The sequence below is a fragment of the Ciconia boyciana genome, chromosome 12 (assembly GCF_034638445.1).
Source record: "Ciconia boyciana chromosome 12, ASM3463844v1, whole genome shotgun sequence".
Taxonomy (NCBI): domain Eukaryota; kingdom Metazoa; phylum Chordata; class Aves; order Ciconiiformes; family Ciconiidae; genus Ciconia; species Ciconia boyciana.
The window spans coordinates 24,504,482-24,523,601 of record NC_132945.1 but is presented as its reverse complement, the minus strand read 5'-3'; the positions used below and the strand labels follow the sequence as shown (position 1 = coordinate 24,523,601).

Sequence of the window (19,120 nt, the reverse complement as noted above, 5' to 3'; positions counted from 1 at the left end):
TTTGTAGACTTCCCACAGTTCCTCCTTAAATCTTCTCCAGGTGTTGTTCTTCCTCATAGTCCAAATTCTTTTTAGTGCTTCATGTTCAAGGCTGTTTATGGTCTTTATTTTTTTTCTTAGGAAACCTTAATGGCAAAAATGTTCGTTGGTGCTCTTTTAGTTAGCTTGTCCTCTTCTGTCTTTGATAATTGATCCCAAACATTATCCTCAGTGACGCTTAGCCTCCTGCTATTCTGACGCTCCCCGTGTGCCTCAGATCAGTATTTGCCAGGCTTTTTTTTCCTGGAAGCCCCATCTGTGCATGAGATTCTCACATGCCCTTAGGAATATTCTTAAGGGCTCTTCATAGCCATGCCATTATCTGCAGTGAGAGTAGTTACCATAATTGCACTGTCGTTAGTGAACCCATGCAGACTCATGTTCGCTGGAGTTGCTCTCCACCCACCTTCCCTTCCCTTCCCTTCCCTTCCCTTCCCTTCCCTTCCCTTCCCTTCCCTTCCCTTCCCTTCCCTTCCCTTCCCTTCCCTTCCCGGGCAGCTTCTAAGGGCAAGTTTTATGTTGTTCTTTGTCTTTGCCTACCACGTATTCATAGAAATTCTTCAGAGAATGCATCTTCTGTTGCACCAGTCATTTCTTCCACGAGGATATACATATTTATGGGAATGAAGCCGTGTTGTCTATCTTTTATACTTTGAAAGGAGTTTTGTTCACTTCTGGCTTCAAAGCCGATGGTAACAGGGTACTGCTAGCTACAAGCCCACTCCTATTTCATGTCTGACAGTCCTTCCTCAGCTGTAAAGCAGAGGGGCTTCGCAGGATCTATTTTCTCATGGTCTGATCTATTGTCGAGCTGCATTGTTGTTAGCTTTGTCCTCTAGTTATTCCTTTGCATTCAGAAGGTGTCCTCCGCATGCTTGGTGTATTCTGGTTTCTAATCCCATCTCCACGTCTGAGGTTGTTAATCTACATTATAGGCTGTGATTTCTTGCAAGCCCTTTGAAGTCTCTGCCTTCCGAGGGCTGCGTGTGTAACTCCTGCCTAACCTTGACGCGGGTGTCGGGTGGGTTTCTGCCCTGTCCGGCTCATGAGATGCTGCTGGGGTAGCTCCCTGGGCGCGGGACCAGGTGAGCCTTCCGCCCCACCGGGGTCTCGCAGACCCTAGGAGATCTAGCACGCCCTGCAAAGCGGGATTTGGTCACCTCAGGTGTCTTTAAAACACTGGCTATGTCGGGGAGGAATCTGCATTGCTGCCAGCACACAAATCCTCCGCCTCCGATGCGGGGACCTGCAGCAGCATCTCTGAGAGGTGAAAGGAGCTTCTTCCCTTGCAACCTCCAGAAAGCGATCAAGAAAAATCATCAGGCTGTTGCTTTTCTGGTTAAAGGAAGCTGGTTTTCTACCAAGCTGTCAGATTTGTCATCTTCTCGCCTACATGACAGGCAGGGAAGGGGACAGACGCTTGCTGGGGTGCCGTGGCCGCATGTTTCAGCGCCCGGAAGTCCGGGAGAGCTGGAACGGAGAAGGCAAATGGTAAATCACTTGATTTTGAAGGTTCCCACCTTTTTCCTAGTGAAGCACTTTGCAGGGGTATTTTCCTAACTGTGACTTTTTAAGAAGGAGGAAGAACTTTGAAATGACCTTAAATTTTCCTAATTTGGGTTGGTTTTGGATGGGTTTGCTCTTCCCAGCCTGGAGTCGCATGTGCTGGAGATGCTTGCATCCAAGCCAATCCACTGGGTGCCCTTTCTCATCAGTGGAGAGAGAGCTGCTTCTGAAGCACGGTTTGCTCAGCTCCTTTTTGATGTCTCACTTGGAGAGATCGGTCTTTTATTAATGATTTCTGCTTCTCGCCATTAAAAATTTGGGAAGCCCAAACATTTTGCGCAGCTGTAGAGGTTATGTTACAACTGCCCGAGTCCAGTTAGTTCATTCCCACCCTTCCCCCCTGTTAGAGTGGGTCAAAATTGAAATAAAATTTTCATTTCAGTCTATGGAAAACATTTGGTTTGGCCAAACCTTCTGATACTCTCGTCTCAAGCATGCTGTCCCTGTGCACCGTCGCAGGGAGGGCTTTCAGCACCATTGCCGAGGCCGCTTGCGCTTTCTGCCACGACGACCCGAAAGGATGATGAACTTAGCTAACCCCAGTGAAAACCAAGAGCTACAGGAAGCTTCAAAAAGGTTTCAAAGTCCCTGGTGCTCGTCCAGGCCTGATAACACCTCCCTGAGCTATAAACGGGCGTGTTGCCGAGGGGGACGCACCGGGGACGAGGCGGCCGGCGGGAACCAGCCCCGCAGCCACGTCCACGCCGTGCCCTGGCGATGGCTCTGGCGGGATGCTCAGGTCCAGAGTCACTTTTGCAGCATGGGAGAGACGGAAACCCAAAAGGTCTGAAGGCTGAAGGATTAGGGCTGAAGGAGCAGGTGGACATCTGCCGTGTCTTCTTTCTTTTTTTTGTCCTCTCTCCTCAATTTTTGTGGTTTCGTAACTGTGGCGGAATAAAACAGAATCGTTATTAAAGGCTTATTTTTCCAAGAGATGGGGTTTCTCAGTGAAGCAGGGATGCAGGCGATGCTCAGTTCCCATGGGGACCACGGAGCCACTTCCAGAGTTTCTCCCGAGATGAGCCCGGGGCATTTCTGGGGCTGGCGTGGCTGGACCGTGGCTGGGGAGAGACTGCTGGGCTGCTGCCGGCTCCGGCTCCTTTGGCACGCCACGATCCGACCCCGAGCTGGGGCTCAGCGATGGGGCAGGTGGGGGGGTTGTTCCCTGGCAGCCCTTCCGCCCCTTGGGACAGGCAGCTGCCGGTGGTACCTGCAGGAGAGCATCGCAGAACGACCTCTCTGGACCTCCTGGTACTGGTTTGGAAGAAAGCAGAAATTACTCACTAGAGGAAAATTCCTGGAAAAAGACATTGCTTGGAGCAGTGGAAATCTTTTCCTTTGGCTCTGTCTTTTTAAAGGCATAAATAAAAGTAGTGGAAGATAAACAAATAAGCTCAGGACTCACCGTAGCTTGGGAATTTTTACATCAAATGTAGCAAATTTAATAACATGTCTGAAAATCACATTCTTTTAAGCTGAAAAGGATGCAGCCTGAACTGGGGAGTAAAGTCTCGGAGTATTTAAATAGGACAGCTCAAACAAGCAGATAATGGTTAGATGGCTTCAGGAATAAAAACCGGCTTGTCACAGTCAGGATGAATTTAACACAATATTTAAACAATTTTCAACACTGCTGCGATGATACAGAAAACCGTGATAATATCCAATAGTAGAAGAATTGCTTTGAAAAGATTAAAAGACGTAAACACTGAAGGACCTAAGTAAGCCGTATGCGTTTCTGCCATACTTTTGCAGAAGTGTTCGTTAAGCCAGCTCTGTAGTGCCTCGTTAGCTCCTTTTTGTAGCTGGCTGGTTTTAGCCTGGAAGGTCAAGGGATATGGCCAGCCTTGAAGGTAACCTGTCCCCTCGGACCTCACTGGGCGAAGGGATGAAGCCCCTGGGGGGCCTTGTCCTCCAGGCTCATCTCTGCGGTCAGGGTCTGCCCAAAAGTGGATCAGGGAGGCTGCTGTGGGCGCTGGGGCCAGGCTGGCTGCACCAGGACCGGAGCTCTCGGTGTTTCTCTGGCTGCACGGGTGGGTTTGGCAGCCAGCGTCGGCTCCACGTCGGCGCTGCGGGGATGCTCCTAGGAGCACACCTGCGTACCCTGGGCTGTGCCGGCAGCGTGGCTCTTCTCCGAGCGACGTGCGCTGCAGGGTGGCTTGGTGCTGCCCCAGGCTTTGCGTCCAGCCTGGCCCCCGGGCGCTTCTCTCTTCGTAGCTGACTTGGAAAGCAAAGCTTTTGGTACCACCGATAACTCTTATTCTTCTGATTTCTTGATTTATTTGTATCTTGTTAATGTTTTGGAGGTCTGTCACACTGCCGAGGTGGGGTGGCCAGAGGAGCCCATCTCCGCGGCGGTCAGCCCTCCGCCACGGCAGCATCGCGTCAGGACCACCTCGACATCCAGAGAGGAGCAAGCGCTCCAGGCTGGCTCCTCGGCTCTGCTCCAGCTGTAAACTTCAGGACGAACCACTTCTGAGCATCGCTGCCGGTGGGCGTAGGGGGAGTTGGGCAGCCAGCACGGATGCAAACAGCTGCCTTTGGGTAGGTGAATGCTGCTGTGCATCCTCTGCCCGTCTCGCCCGTCAAGCGAGCACGTGGCGGAGGGCTGACCGTGGAAGCAGGTTACCGTTAGGATGTGCTCCTCGGACTGTCTGATCTCCTGCGAGGCCTGCTGTCACTCGGGCTGGCGGGCAGTATCTGTCCCACCCACGGGGTCAGCCTTGGGCAGCCAGGTACCAGGGGAGATGCTGCGGTGCTCCCGCATCCATCGGGCAGCCTCACGCCGTGGTGTGTGCCTCTGACAGCTGGAGGATTTAGGGTCTTGGAGGAGCTGCTGGATGTCCCTGCCCCTCCGTCGCCTGGAAGTGGATGTCACAGCAAGATCTGTCCCAAGATGTCTCGGTCAGTGATGAAGGATGCAGAAGAGAGAGCACCCAAAAAGCTGCTGTGCTGTGCCCTGCACTGACTTGTCACTGGGGTGAAGGGAACCAGCCCCTGCTGGAAGTTTATTTGGTGGAAGCATGAAAGCCGAGCTCTCCTTTGGGCAGCTCCTGGTTTTCCCCAGCTCCCAGGACAAGGCGCAGGCGAGCCCAGGAGCTGCGGGCTGCCCACGGTGCCGCCGGAGCGTGCGTGCTTCGGCGGGCTTTCCCCTCCGTGCACTGCGGTCGTGGGGACTTACTGCTGGAGCAGTCACACCTTGCGATGACTTAGGAGAAGGTCTAGTCACCCCGTAACAGGGAGAGGTGTCAGCTGGCTTGTTCTCGTCCTTTTTCTCATTTTACACAGGAAAAAGGATCAACGTGGCTTGCCAGCGAACAGCTCGTTCCGTGGGAGACGCGCTCGTGTGGACGAGCTCCAGCAGCAAGGGGTTATCCATCACCAGCGAGCCATTCCTCTTCTCTCTGCGGTGAGGACGACTCGTGCCAAGGACTTGCAGGTGTTAGGGCTCTTACAGGATCTTTGCCTGAAGGAATATTTTCGGAAGCAAAGCCCCTGTTTCTGTTAAGTAGTGCAGGCACAGAAAAAGCAAACAGGGGAAATGTAAGTCCTCGAGATGCACGCTAAGCAGCCAGACGGCAAAACTTGCCAAAACGATGCTTCAGACCGAGTCTGCAAGTAATCAGCAGCTTTGGAGAAATGACAACATTAAACTGTTTCACGTGATTTTTTTTCCCCCCCTTGGAACCGCGCGGGACAGCTTTGATTTATAGGAGAATTAGCGCGCTCTCCCACCCCGTTCCTCAGGTTGCCGTTCTGTAGGAGCAGAAACATTTTGTCGTGTTCCTGGGGAAAGGAGGCCAAAGAGCGAGTTTCTGGGAGGAGGCGAGCGTGACCCTGGGTTGCTCCCATTGACAGGCAGCGAGTTTCACCCGCCGCCATTTTTTTGCTCTCGTTTCTTTAGCTGAGAGACCAGATGCACCTTAAGAAGACAAAAGCTCTGCGTGCATATGTGTGTGTTGGTAGAAGCTGGAATCTCTGCCGTAGTTGAGGATGCGCTTCAGTCGTGTGCCCGTGGTACGAGGGCGTGCCGCAGGGACGGAGCGATGCTGGGAGCGGTCCCAGACCTGGCGGCAGTACGGCCACGCAGAGGTCTGGCCGGTTGCCACGTTCCGAGGGCTGAGCTCTAGGAGGAGCGTGGTGGGCTCCGGAAAGGTGTGCAGGTGCAGTTACGCAGCTGGACGTTCGTGAGAGGTGCTGTCCTCCTCGGTGGACGAGGACCGTCACTGGCAGAGGGAGGAGAGGGGCCCTGACAAAGCTGCTGCACCTTGGGGGAAAGGTCCAGGAGGTGCTCTGGGGCCTGCAAACCGTTGTAGTGCAATATCCTGGGTCACGTCAGTGTTAAGGTCTCTCTTCCAGGAGCTTCCAGCCCCAAGAGCTGTGACGGGTAGCTGTGATCCTGCCGATGGATGTGTCCCACGCACCGGGGGGACGTCGGCGGGGAGGGCGTACGGTCGGTGCCTTGCCGGGGCGACGGGTCAAGATGAGGGGAGCTCACTCGTGTGTTTGCATCCCAAGCGTGTCTCCTCTGCACCTCGTTACGGTGTCTCGAGGCCAGGTCCTGAGGGGAAGACGCAGGAGCCAGGGTTGTGCTCGCTGCGTTACCCCACGCAGGGGTCCACAGCCCTGGGTCACCTCGCTCGCGTGGTGAACGTGGGTGCTGTAGCCCTGCCAGGCTGCAGGGTTCGATGTAACAACAGGCGAGGAAACAACAGGCATTCCTTTGGTTCATGAGAGGTCTTTCAGCATGAGCACGCACCCCTTGGCAGCACAGCCAGCATCCAGGGCAAGCGCTGGCTGTCGCTAGCATCCCCCCAAAAAACCAAAGGTGCCTTTCGTAGCACCGGCCCCGCGGCCAGCCCTGGGCCTCTCCAGCACAGCGTGGGTTTGCCAGGAGGATGGGATGCACTTGCAGAGGTGGGTGTTGTTATAAATCTTGGAAGAAGTGAGGTTTCCCGGCGGCTTCACGGGGCAGTGGCTGCAGGACGTGGCTTTCCCTGCGAGGCGTGAAGCTGTCGTGGCACCGGGGCTGCTTCAGCAGCACCAACGAGCGTCCTCACACAAAGCTGACAGCGCTACGAGCCTGAGTGAGCAAAAATGTGACATGTCCTTTCATTTTAAGTGCCTCTTCACTCTGACTGCGGGATTTTCCAGCTGCCTCAGCGGTCGTGAACCACGTCTGTGTAAATTGAACAGGCTTGCTCTAACTCACCTTGCGAGCGATGCCGGTACGGTTCCATCCTCCCTCCCGTCCTGCCAAAAGCCAGAGCTCATCTGAAGCCGTGGGAGGAGAGGAATTTCCTGAGAAGGATAAACAAGCCATTCTCGTTACCACGTCTTTGCTGCTGCAAAGGAGGCTTACCCACTCCCCTACCTAGGAGTCCCTAATGACTGCTGTGTCGTTAGTGGCCATGGGCTAGTGACAGGGCAGCAGGAGCAAGTGGGCAGAGCGCGGGGAGAAGCCTTGGCCGTCCTCTTGCTTTCCTCCAGTCCCTTGGCATATCCAAGAGGAGGAACGGCTGCTGCCGTCACGTCTTCATTATTAACTCCGTCGCTTTTTGGCATCAATTGTCTCACCCTAACGAAGCAATTTGCTGTTCGTGCTTTGTAGTCGCTCTGTAACTCGGGCGGCTGTACACACGCTAGTGGACCCTGCGTTTCACGTCCAGGCAGTGGCTCACGTCAGCGAGACACCCGCAGGGGTGTAGATGGCTTGTGGTGGAGAGGCAGGGTGGGACTCTGGGGCACGTGGACCACGCCAGCGTCTGCCCTTGTCTCCCGCCCCACTGCAAGGCAGGGGATGGGGCGACGGCGGGCTGGGAAGCAGCAGCAGCTATTGCGGCTGCGGTGCTTTGGGGTCACCGGCCCGAGGTCTCTGCGGCCTTGCACCCACCGCGGGGAGACGCCGGCTCTCGTACAGGCCAGATGAGCCCTGGAGGTTGCTTGTCTCCTGTAAGCCGAGGGCTCCTTGCAGCCGTGCACGGGATGCTGCGCGGAAGAGTTTTGTCAGTCGTGACAGATATTTTTCCTGTATCCTTTCTATTAGGGAATGACGACGTGTCGGAAACGTGTTGCTTTTTGGGTAAGCACATCTGTGGGTGGAAAACTCTCCTCCCTGCCCGGGGGCACCCGCTTGCTCTGCTCAGCACCTTCCTCCGGGCTGCAGACCCTTCCCGCCCCTCTGGCTGCTGGCGTGTGGCTCAGGGCAGGTGAAGGGGGGCTGCGGGTCTCGGAACCAGCCGACCTTTTGATGTTGCTGCTCGTAAGCTCCCTCAGGCATGTGATCATGTGCCTGCGTGCATGTGTTGGGCAAGGAGCACTTCTCTTCTTACCAATGGGGTAAGGGAATTTGGGCTCTAATGAAGATTTTTACCTTGATGTGTAGCCAGGCCCTGGGGGAGCTGCTGAGAAAATCACCTGCAGCACCGACGTCCAGAGCAATAAAAACCGCAGCAATTATATGAAGGGTAGAGAAACCTTACTGTCTCCTTAGGGGATGGGTTTGGAGAGGCCTGGCTGCCTCCCCTTGGAGGAAATGCATTTCTCATTTAGAGGGAGCCTGGCAAGAGAAGCCCCGGCAGCCTTTCTTAAGGAAACGAGGGCTCGAGATAGGGGCAGGAGCATCCCGGGGAGGTCCCTGCCAGCGCGGGCTCCCGCCCCCGCGTGCCCCGGGCGATCCCCGTGGCACGGCCTGGGCAGCCCCCGTGTGAGCGGGCGGAGGGTCGCCCTTCGGTTGCACGCTCCGACGGGTTGTATTCAGCTCACAGCTAGCTGGGACGTCTCCTCTTTCGGAGACATCGGGACATTGGATTGCCCGCTGGGCACTTTCTCCAGCAAGCATCGGAGTGGCAATTCCCTGTCCCTCCTTCAGCAACGGACTTGCTTCTGTGGCAAGAAGCTCTGGATGTCACAAGCCAGTGGCGAAAGCAGTGCTCGTTAGATACTGCTAGAAATAAAAAGAAACCAATGCATGATACAGCTGCCTGCAAGAGCCAGGCGCTGCCTCCCTGCCCGCCACGCAGGGCTGCGAGGCCGGCTACGCTCGGCGGTGCCTGGTCAGGGGCTTTGGAAACCCGGTGGGGAAAGAAGCCGAGCTCAAACCCTCACGGTCTCCAGGGCAGTGTGTCGTTTCCTCGTCCTTTGGAGCGATGGAGGGATCAGGAGCCCCGCGGATGCGCCGAAGGATGAAGGGAAGAAGCCACGCGCGAGCCCTTCGGCAGGGCTGCCGTGGGAAGGAGGAGTGAATAACGCGTTGCTGCTTTGGTGGTTAAGCAGATTTCCGCACAGGTTCGTCTGCTCTTTAGGCTGGTTTTGGGACCATCCAGTAATTAAGCTCCAGAGCTGCTGGGAACCTGCCGTGCCTGTAATGGTGTCCCACGCGGGGGGACGTGGAGGTACATGCAAAGCCCGGCCGGCGCGGGGAGGGACTGCGTTACAAACCCAGGGTGTTTTGTTATCTCTCACGAGGCGAGACAGAGAGGGGTTTGCTCTCCATAATCAGACGAGTTGAAGCAATGCGGGTTAGCTCAGTCCAAAAGAAGATGCTCAAGAAGAGCTGATAAGACGCAAATCCAATATGTGCTAATTACGCAGTGGCACAACAAACAGCTGCAAATCTTCCATTCAGTTAGCCCTGTTTACTTGGGTTTTTTTCTTCTTTTATTTTTCTCTCCTAAATTTAAATTCCCGAGGAGACACTAGATACAGCATGTGCTAATGCAGTCCACGGTGAAATGCTGCGGGGAGGAGCGCTCATTTCTGATCCTGCCTGCCCTCCCTCTGCGCCCGTGTCCCTGCTCAGCCCAGCAAAGCCTCCCCGCTGGCTCCGGCCTGATTCCTTCCTCGCCTTCACCTCATTGCACATTGGAGCGCGGCCACTGAAATGGTGGATTTGCCCCACTGAGGGCAGGATCCAGCCCCAGGTCTTGCTGGGTTGAGATAACTCTGTGCTTGCTGTGCGTGGGGTGAAGAAGATGGGCTGGGGACCCCCCAGGACTCCAGGCTGGGGACCGGGGACGTCGCTTGAGCGCCGCATGCCGGGGCAGCACGGGTGACTCCCTCCGCAGGACTTGTGATGCTGCTCGGGTGGATGTGGCGGGGAGCCCTGTGCCGTGGCACGCCCGGCACCGTGTCCCCTGCGCCCCCAGCCCCGCTCCCCACGGGGGAGCTTTCCTCCGGGGCCGCTTCCCAAGCCAGCATGAAGGTGAGCGCAGAAAGAGCCGGTCAGGGTTTAAACCTGATAAACAGATTCAGAGCCGCTCCTAATTGCTCTGACTGGGCAGGGGACGTGGAGAGGGATGTCGCGAGCTGTCTTTGCAGCGCACCGAGTTGCACCCTCAGGTGCATCCTCGTCTGTTGGCCGAGTGCTTCCCTCGGCCCCTGTCCCCCGTGCCGGTGGCGGACTGGCGGGGTGGCTGCCAGAGCCTCTGCCTGGCCCAGGGCTCCTGCTCTAGACTCTCTTCAGCACAATTAGAAATAGCGTCAGAACCTCGCCGTAACAAATCGCTCGATTTTCTAGGTCAGCTCTGCCGGTTAGGGCGATACCAGGCGCTGAAAGCTGGCAGTTTATTTCAGCTTTTACTCAGTATGTTTTGCTCCAAAGCGACTTAAAATGCATTAGTGTCACAAGGCGGGAGCTGCGCAGGAGCCGCTCGGCAGCTCAGTCGTGTCTTTCTGTCACTTGTCCTATTGTCTGGGGAAGTTCTTTTAGCAAAGGCAGGCAGCTGACTCACTTATCATATTTTTCTCCTGATTTTTTTTTTTTTTTTTTCTGGGGGCTGCGAGTTGATTATAAACATCATCTCAGAGGGATGTGTCTCTACCAGGGTTGATGGTGGTAAATAGCGGGTGGGCCCCACGCTCAGTCCTCTCACTGCCCGGCGGGGGGGGGAGGTAGGAGCGGGAGCATCCGCCGGCACAGGAGCGGTGCCGGAGCTCTGGACCTGCCACGGCCACGGAGAAGAACCTGGTCTGTGCTGCGCTCGCCAATGCTCAGGTTTTGGGTTTGGCAGCGTGGAGGTGGCTGTCGTCAGTGGCGCTGGGAGGATGCTGCGCAACCACCCCGTCACCCTCCCTCCCCAAAACGCACCTCGGAGGGAGGCAAACGGGGTCGGGACTGACCCTGGTGGGAGCTGGCTGCAGCTGACCCAGGCCGCTGCCGCTTCCGAGGAGAAGCTGCGCTGGCGATCCCGAGAGGAGCCGCGTCGGTGCCCCTCATCCCCGTGGGGCAGAGCTCAGCACCTGGGGCAGAAGCTCAGCACAAAGCAGCGTTTTGGCCGGGAGCAGGGACACGGGTGTGGGTTTTCTATGGCTCCAGCAGCGTGGCAGCTGCAGGATGCCATCAAGAACTTTGATTTTGGTTTGAAAATCTGACCAGCTCCCACAGGAGCAATCATGGCAGACTCCGGATACCCTGGGCAATGTACTGGTGGCACGTGGCTTTCCTGTGCTGCTCCAAATCGGGCAGAGGACACCCAGCAGCAATCCTTCCTCGTGCCAGGAGACCTGACAGCCCATCCTCAGCCACCGAGGGCTCGGCCGTGCGTCCTCAGCCCGGCAGAAATCCCACCCAGCTGCCGCAGGTGCCCTTCCCCTGCATCGGTCCGGTGAAGCGGGTGAATGGGGGTAGGTATCCACGGACCCATTTTCCTGCCGCTTTGCAGCCCCAGAGGTCGGGGCCGGCCAGCGGGCGTGCGGGGAGGCATTTCGCAGCTGCTTGGACTTTTGTGCGTGTGTATGGCGCGTGCACGCGTGTTTATGGATGCCCACGTGGTTTGTGTTTGTAGTATGTGGAGGGAGCAGGGCAGGGACCTGCGTCCTTCATTGAAAGCAATTATAAATGAACAAGGGCAATGAGAAAAGCTCTAAATAAGTCACTGAAAGCAAACACTCTCCAGTTTTGGCTGCCTTTGCATGAAGATAAATGTAGAAAGCTGGTCCTGTAATAAGGCAGAGCCAAATGACGCCCTCCCGTGCCGTCTCGCCGGGCTCGCTGGGGTGAGCCCTCTCGCCCATCAGAGCAGCACGGGGCTGGTTGCAGGTTAACGTCAGCACAGACCAGCAGCAGCCAGAGCCCGCCCTGCCTCCGACAGCCTTTGCACTCCCGTGCCTAAGGCTCTCCCCAGCTACAGGGCACTCCAGATTCGCCTGTCCCGCGCCCAGGGGTTCCCACTGGTGGAGGAGACCCGAGGCTCGCGTGGCTCAAAGCCTGTGGGAATCGGGCCCCCCGTCGCCCGGCGGCTCCGGCGAGACCAGGTCTGCGCGATGCTGCCGAGCGGCTCGGCAGGGACCCCTTCCCCTGCCAGCCTGCTTGGGGCTCAAAGGCTGCTCTGCTCCCGTCTCCCAGCTGGTTAAAGCCACGGAGCCGACTGTGTTTCCCAGTGCGGACCAGCTTCCAGACTGGTGGGTGGGCTGGGGACCTGCCATGGAGCGCGGCTCCCAGCAGCACAGGGAGTGCAGGGTGCGCTCCTGCCGGGTGCAGGCAGGGCCGTGTTTGACAAAGCACAGCGGACCAGGAGGAAGCCTGATATTTATAATTCCTAAAGTTGTCTTGAACCCTGATGCTATCTGCAAACAGGAACAGAGAAATCCATATTTAGTTCAACTGCTCGTTTGATATTTGGAGAGAAAAGAAAATCGAGAAGTCGTTGCTCATCGTGCACATAACTAAATAAAATATGAACGTCGGTGCTTGCACATCAGTGCCGTGTTATTCAGCTCCTTCGGTTGGGTGCCAAATATATTTATTTTGCATCTGGTCGCCTGCAGGTAAATGGGGTGCAGCCGCTGAGCTGCTGTGTCAAAGCTGCCGGAGCGGGTTTGATGCTGGCGGGGTGTTTTGCGAGCTGCACGGCCGCAGCCAGCTCAGGCTGGGAAGGGCTCGGCTGCTTTCCCACGGTGACCAGTCTGTGCGCTCTTTGTCCCCGGGCGAAGGGGTTTCCATCACCTGGGCGACCCGGCCCCTTCGTCTCACTGAGCACCGATGACTTTGGCTCAAGGACGTGGTGGTGTTTCCTTTTTATCTCTTTTTCTCACTTCTGTTCCCAACTGTAGAGAAATCAACTATTCTGTATTTCAGGCCAGAAGGTGAATGTTTGAGGAAATTATGAGCATGTTATAATGCAATTAAAAAACAACCCCTGTAATTGCTGTAATTTATATACGCCTACAAAATAACCAGCTGGTGTAATCAAAGCTTCTAGTGTATTTTGTTTGTTTCAGCAAATCAAACAGAAGGAAATGGTTCCATCTGCATTTTCACGTGCCGCGCAAGGGTTTGCAGCAGTCCGAGGTGCCTCGTAAGGAAGCCCTGCGAGAGAGGGAGCAGCAAGAGAGGGTGCTTGCTGTTCGAGCCGTCATTAATACGAGTGAAACGCTGCCGACTGCCTCAGCATCGCCGCAGCGTCAGCGTACGCTTAACGAAGGGATGAGCGCTCAGGGGCAGGCTTTGTGCATGTGTATGGATGGGGAGGGGTGATGCTGTCCCCTGGAAAACTGGGGATGCTGCATATGTGTTTTGGACTCGTGTGCTTCAAAGAGTGTATCTTGAGCTCACCTCCCTCCCCTCCCCTCCCTGCCCTCCATCAACAGCCCTGGAACATTAAGGCAGATCGGCTGCAATTTCAAAGCTGCGACTTCAGTGCAGCCGAGTTGGTGATGAGGAAGATAATTAGCAAGTTAAATGTTCAATGCTTTAGTCAAATTATGTTTAATAATATTGAGCTATAAGGAAAGAGGGTGGCAGGCACTGTTAGCAGCTGGCTCTTTCATTATCAATACAGCGTTGTTGTGCAAAGCACTTTCCACTTAATGAAGGCACCCTGGGTTTTATTTCATTTTTCAAGCCTGTTTCTGTGTTCTGCTTCACCCACCGTTGGCTAGCAATTTGCAGGATTGCAAACGAGCTCAGAGTATTTTAGGAGCCAGTGGTTTTGCAGGAATGAATGCTTTCCCTGTGCTTTGTGACTATGGTTCAAGTTCTCTTGGCTATCTGGCCCCCAAATTATCTGTGCATGCAGAGAAAGGCCGTGTTTATGGGTCTGCTGGAGTCTTGACGAAAGCCTCTGACTGCAGTTTCTAGCCGAGGATGAATAAAACACTGCAGGGATCCTTTTCCAGCCCTGAAGTTTAAAATATTAATAGGATATCATTTTCCCGACAAACGTTGCAACAGGTAGCGAGCACTTTGTTATAAAACATTTCCTCTTAGTGGAGCGGTGTATTTTAATGGAAATGCGGTGTCACTTAAATTATTGATATCCAAAAAATTACGAGTCCACTGTGTGTCCACAGATATCAAAATCTTTTCAAACGGGCTCTTTCTCCGTGCTCCGCTGAATCGCGTTCTGCTCCGTGAATGTTGCAGCCCACGGGCACCAAAGCAGCCTGCGCTCACGGGCATCCCCGCGCCGCTTGGGCTGCGATCCGCCGGCAGCGACCCGCTCCCACGAGCGAAAGGCAGCGTGGCCAGGACGCCGGGACGGGAGACGCAGGCAGCTTGGGGCAGGGACCACAACCTTCTCCCGGCGGCCTTTTATCTCCGGTACCAAGAGAGGATGAGGAGGGGAGAGCAGGGGTGGAAAATAGCAGCGATTCGTTCGGAGCGGGCAGGCTTCCTGACTGGCCGTCGAAGCAGAATAGCTCTTTATACTCTTACAAAAAGGTGGGACGTGGTGGGAAGGAACGGCCAAACTCGCAGGTTTTGGCAGCGGTGGGCAGCCTGGCAGGCGCCGGGGAGGGCTTCGCCCCCGCTGCTTGGCAGAGGCTGCCGATCGCTGGCTGCCCGTGCGGGGCGAGCTGTCCCCGTGGCTCGGTCCGGAGCTGCCACGTTGCTCTCCCGGCCTGTGCCTGTGTTGCTCCAGCAGAGATGCTCTGCAAAGGGGAGAAATCCCTCTTTGATGGTTCAGCAGGCTCTTGTTTGCCTTCCTTACCACGTGCAAAACAAAACTGATGATGAAAATAGCCGTGCTGGCATCTTTCCTGGTAGAAACGCAGGGAGCGGCACATTTAGTCTCTCCCGCCTTGTCAGAGGGTTCAGCAGCAGCGAGAACATTTTTGAGAAACTTCAGTACTCCTGTTGTTTTTCTGGCTGCCCATGAAGTTTTCCAGGGAACTCAGGAGAAACTCGACTTTGCTGCAGGAACACAACCCATCCCGGCTTCTCAAACCGTCCCCAGAAAGGAGCAGCAAAGGGCAGACACCCAGGCTGTCCCCTGCGGCCGGTGACCTCCTCAGGGCCACCGCGGTGCCGAGCTCGGTGGCTCCCCCGTCTTGGGCCGAGCACTTGCACAACCCGCCAGCGTGGGCAGGAGCTGCCAAGAAACCCAAGAGCCTTTGCCCAAAGCTATTCAAGTTGTTGCTCCCGCAGGCAGCATGTTGGGTGGCAAACGGTCTCGGTTGCTAAAGGGGGACTGGGGACAGTCCTCCGGCTTTACTGATCTTTCTGTTTTTTTCCTCTTTCTCCTCTCCCATTTCTGGTCTCGCAGCAAACCCTGGAGACGAATCTCACCAACCTGGTTAAACGCAACAGTGAACTGGAAAACCAGATGGCCAAGCTGATACAGATCTGCCAGCAAGTGGAGGTTGGTGAGAGCAATCGGGGGACGGGGGGCGATGGGAAGGTGCGCTGGGAAGCGCCCGGCTCGAGTGACGGAATGCATGGGCTTGCTCCGGTGCCCTTTCCCCGGGGCTGCTCTGGGAGCAGAGATGAGCGTGTGGTGGGGAGCAGCACTGACGCCGAGGGGCTGGCGGGAGGCTTTGTTGAGGCTGAATTGTTTCGGAGAGTTTAGTCCCAAACGATGGAGGATGCGGGGATGGTTCCCAGGGGTCTGTAGGGTCTGAAGGAGAGGGTGGCATGACTGGGAGCAACTGGGAAGAGACACAGGCTGCTGGGCTGGCTCAGGAAGGGAGGACCTGCTGGCTGCCCTGTGCACGGGAGCGGAGGTGCTTTTGGTTGAAGTGCGGGTGACAGCGAGCATGCAAACACAGCTCAGCTCGCAGAGAGGGGGAAGCGGAGTTACCCCTCTCGTAGCTGCCTTCTGCAATCAGGTGTGGTTTTGCCGGCAGCTCCTGTTTCCTCCGGTGCACAGGTGGGGTCTGCTGGGGCTGAGTACTGAAAAACCTCATCTGCAGCTGCAAGGCATTAGTGAGAGTTAGCTTTGGGTGCTCAGCGTGCTATAGCCTGCACCCTGCCTCCAAAAGCTGGGGCATCTCCAGCTGCGCTCCCAGAAACAACAAATCCCTTTGACTGTGATGCCTCCATGCTTCAAATTCCCTGTGAAACTCTGCACTAGTTACACCTCCTCTTTCTTGTCGGGGGGTGCTGTTAAAGTAAACTAGTTAATATTTGCAGAGCACTTGAATATCAAAGTGACGAGCACTGCAGGAAAGCCCAGAAGGAAATTGCTAGCTTGCCTGCGGAGCGGCGTTGGAGCAGCACGCAGCAGCCACGGCCGGGGCAGCCTCGCGTAGCCGGGGCCGCCTGTGGAGCAGGACCAGCGGTCCTCACGGCCGGCCCGAGAAGGGCGTCGTGGTCACTTAGCTGCAGCTTGTATCAAAACTGTGTCTGCCCGGGCAGATGTGGAAGCTGTCGCAGGGGTCCTTCTCAGCCCCGGGGTGTTTGTACTGTGTTAATTATATTTAAACCGTTTCCTCTTGGGAAGGAGAGGGTGGGACCCCACCGTGCTGGCGTGGGTTGAGCGAGAGTCCTCTCGGCAGCCTGATGGAGCAGAGGGAAGCAATGGGTGTCTGCAGGTGCTGGCAAAGAGGCGATACAAAATCCCCACAGCTGCTTCCAAGCATTTGGTGGGTGGGGTGTGCTCCCACCGGGGATGTGTTTTGGCTGTAGCAGATCCCCGTCCCGGGAGCGAAGCCAAGCAGCTGGAGTCAGCCCGGAGGTCAGAGGGGGACAGAGGCACAGGCAGCGACGTGGGAGCACCTGGGTGCACGGTGGGCGAGACGGTCCTCCCCTCTGCAGGCCTGGGGCGGGTGCTTTCCCGTGCAGCCCTCCCTTCCGGGGCGCAGGGGCTGTCCTTCCCGGCGCTGATGCTCCCCAGGGCTGCTGCGTCCACCATCGGTGAGCTGGGGCCGCGCCATGTTTGCGGGCAAGTCTTTCATGCCGGAGAAGGATGTGCCTACATCTCGCGCAGGGCTTGGGTGAGCCAGGGCTGGTAACGAGGACTCCTCTTCCCAAGGGAATAAAGGGGGGGTCAGGTGTGATTTGGGGAAGCCCTTTGGGAGCAAGGTCCTTTGCGTGGTGAGGCACCCAGCGCAATGCTGATGAGGCTGAGCCTGCTGATGAAACCAAGGCTCATTTGAGTCTCTCTCCTCCTCGGCGCTTTGGCATAGCCTTATTTTCCTGTTAGCACGAGAGTGTTTTCCTGACCTTTGCTGTAAAAAGAGGACGTCCAGGCATTGCCTCCAGCTGCTGTACTCCCATTTTGCTGTGTAATTTGCTGCTAGCCGGGGCAGAAACCCTGGGAGAATCCCTCATCCTGCTCTTCCCTGAGCTGCTCAAACGCTCCGTGACGCGCAGGCGGAAGCGGAGGGTCCCAGACAAGGAGGGCTGGAGGGGATCGTCCCCCATGGGCGCCTGTCCCGAGGCGCATCGTGACGATGGCTGTCCCACCCAGTCCTGAGCGTGCGATGGAGATGCTGCCTCTTCCCGTGGCTTCTGGTGTCTCGTGCTCCTACGTGCCGGGAAGTTTTTACCAAGTCCGGCTTGAAGCTTTCCTGCTGCAGTTTCAGCCCGTAGCTCTCTGCCCCGTCCTGTCTGCTGCGGACACAGGGGGAAAGTTTTGCTCATCCTCCAGCAGCCTATAACATACTTGCGGACACTGCATCCTCCCTTCTCTTTTTTGGGCTGAGATGGTTTCATTATTGGGGTTCTTTTCAAGTTTCTTCACAGCACAGTTCGCAGTTTCTTTACAATCCAGACTGTCCCCTTTTTGTCCATGCTTTCTTGGAGATGCAGTGCTCTGAACTGGTGCGGTTCCCCGGCCGGAGCAATGCTCTGCTCTTCTTGCAGTGCTCTGAGGAGAGAGGAAAGGGTTATTGTGGCTGTCTTGGGCTATAATCCCATTTCTGTATCCCAGGGCTGTGCTGCCATTTTCGCACCCGTGTCTCCCATGTAGTTTCTGAGCCCTCTCCGCAGGCTGCTGCCTGGCTGCCGTTCCTCGGGACGGGACACCGACCCTGAACCTCACCCTGCTCGTTAAAGCCCTTCTCCTCATCTCTCTACTGCATTCTCGGTTCAGGGTAGCCTCACCCTGTGGCAGTGCAGGCAGGGTGACTTGTCCCCAGCCCCTTGGTTCAGGCGGGGATGCTGTCTCCATCCTCGCCGCGACAGCAGCTTCCCCTTGCAGGGCAAGGCTAGTTCCAGCCTTTCTGCCGGTTTGCAGCGGCCGGTCTTCTTCCCCGCTGTCCTTCCTCCTCCCAAACACACGTACTCTGCCTCCCCGCATCCCTCCTGCTGTCAGAGGCAGCGATTGCCATCTCTCCTGCCTGTGCCCTGCTTTCTGTAGCAGAATAGCAACGTTCAGGCTTAAGCCAGCGGCAAGTGGGAAAGGCTTTGTAGACGGGATTACAGAAAGCATCGGAGGAAGAGAGATCACCTTTAATCCTGCTGAAGAAAGGGACTCGGCTGACCTTGCTGCTTTGACCACTTGATCTATAAAACTCTCTGTGTTCCCGGTGTGCAATCAGGCATCTCTTGTTTGCGCTGCCCAGGGAAGTGTTTGTGCGGGCTGTGCGTGGGGAGAGCCGGTGCCAGCAGCCTGACGCTGCCTCTTGGCAGCCGCTCCGGAGTCGGGAGTTCATCAGCGATGCACTCCTGTGGAAAACATTCGAGAGGAAGAAGGCGGTTAATACCTTACTGTTGTTCCAAAGCGCACATACCAATTAATACCAAATTAATTTGCAGCTTTGTTTACTGAAGTGATACATGGAAAGAGGCTGTCGCAATTAGTTTCTTCTTAATGGGCTATTGATAACTTCTGGTTGCTAAATTAAGCAGCGGTTCCTTGAACCAACACCTTTCCAGAGAATAAAACCACCAGGCTGCTGCAGGGATCGCTGACGTGCGTTCGGGGGGGTTTGCCAGTGCCTGAGCAAACGTGGTGGCTCTCAGCTTCGCCCGTGGTCTCTCCAGCCCTTGCTGGGGGCCGTGCGAGCCCTGCGGCTCCCCGCGCGACTCCCCCGCGCTGCCTCGTGGGCCGAGCGGCCGGCGGGGATGCGGGGGTGCTGCCTGTGCTGCCTGGAGTCGTTTGCCCGTAGCGAAGCACACGGGGATGCATTTGCACGGAGAGCTGCAGCTTGTTCTTCACCTTCCGCCTCCGAGAGCGACTGGGGCTCCCAGGCCGGGAAGGTGCTTCCTGACCCCCGCGGCTCCTGCAGGCAGCATCAGCGTTTTGTTCTTTGCTCGCTAAATAAGGTCCTTGTTGCTGGTCCTGATGAGGTCCTGATGATCTGCAGAGAGGAAAAGAGTGCCAGCAGTGCCGTGCCTGCCACCAGCAGCTGC

General features: G+C 56.2%; 1 protein-coding gene across 2 annotated transcripts in view; it reads left to right on the top strand.

The window, feature by feature from the left end:
• The window catches only part of MID2 (midline 2), a 118,491-nt gene that overhangs the window by 62,069 nt on the left and 37,302 nt on the right, over positions 1-19,120 (top strand). For both annotated transcript variants that reach the window (XM_072876629.1, XM_072876628.1), the window contains exon 3: positions 15,090-15,185. In XM_072876629.1, coding sequence (XP_072732730.1) covers positions 15,090-15,185 — 96 coding nt within the window. The remainder of the gene's footprint in view (positions 1-15,089; positions 15,186-19,120) is intronic.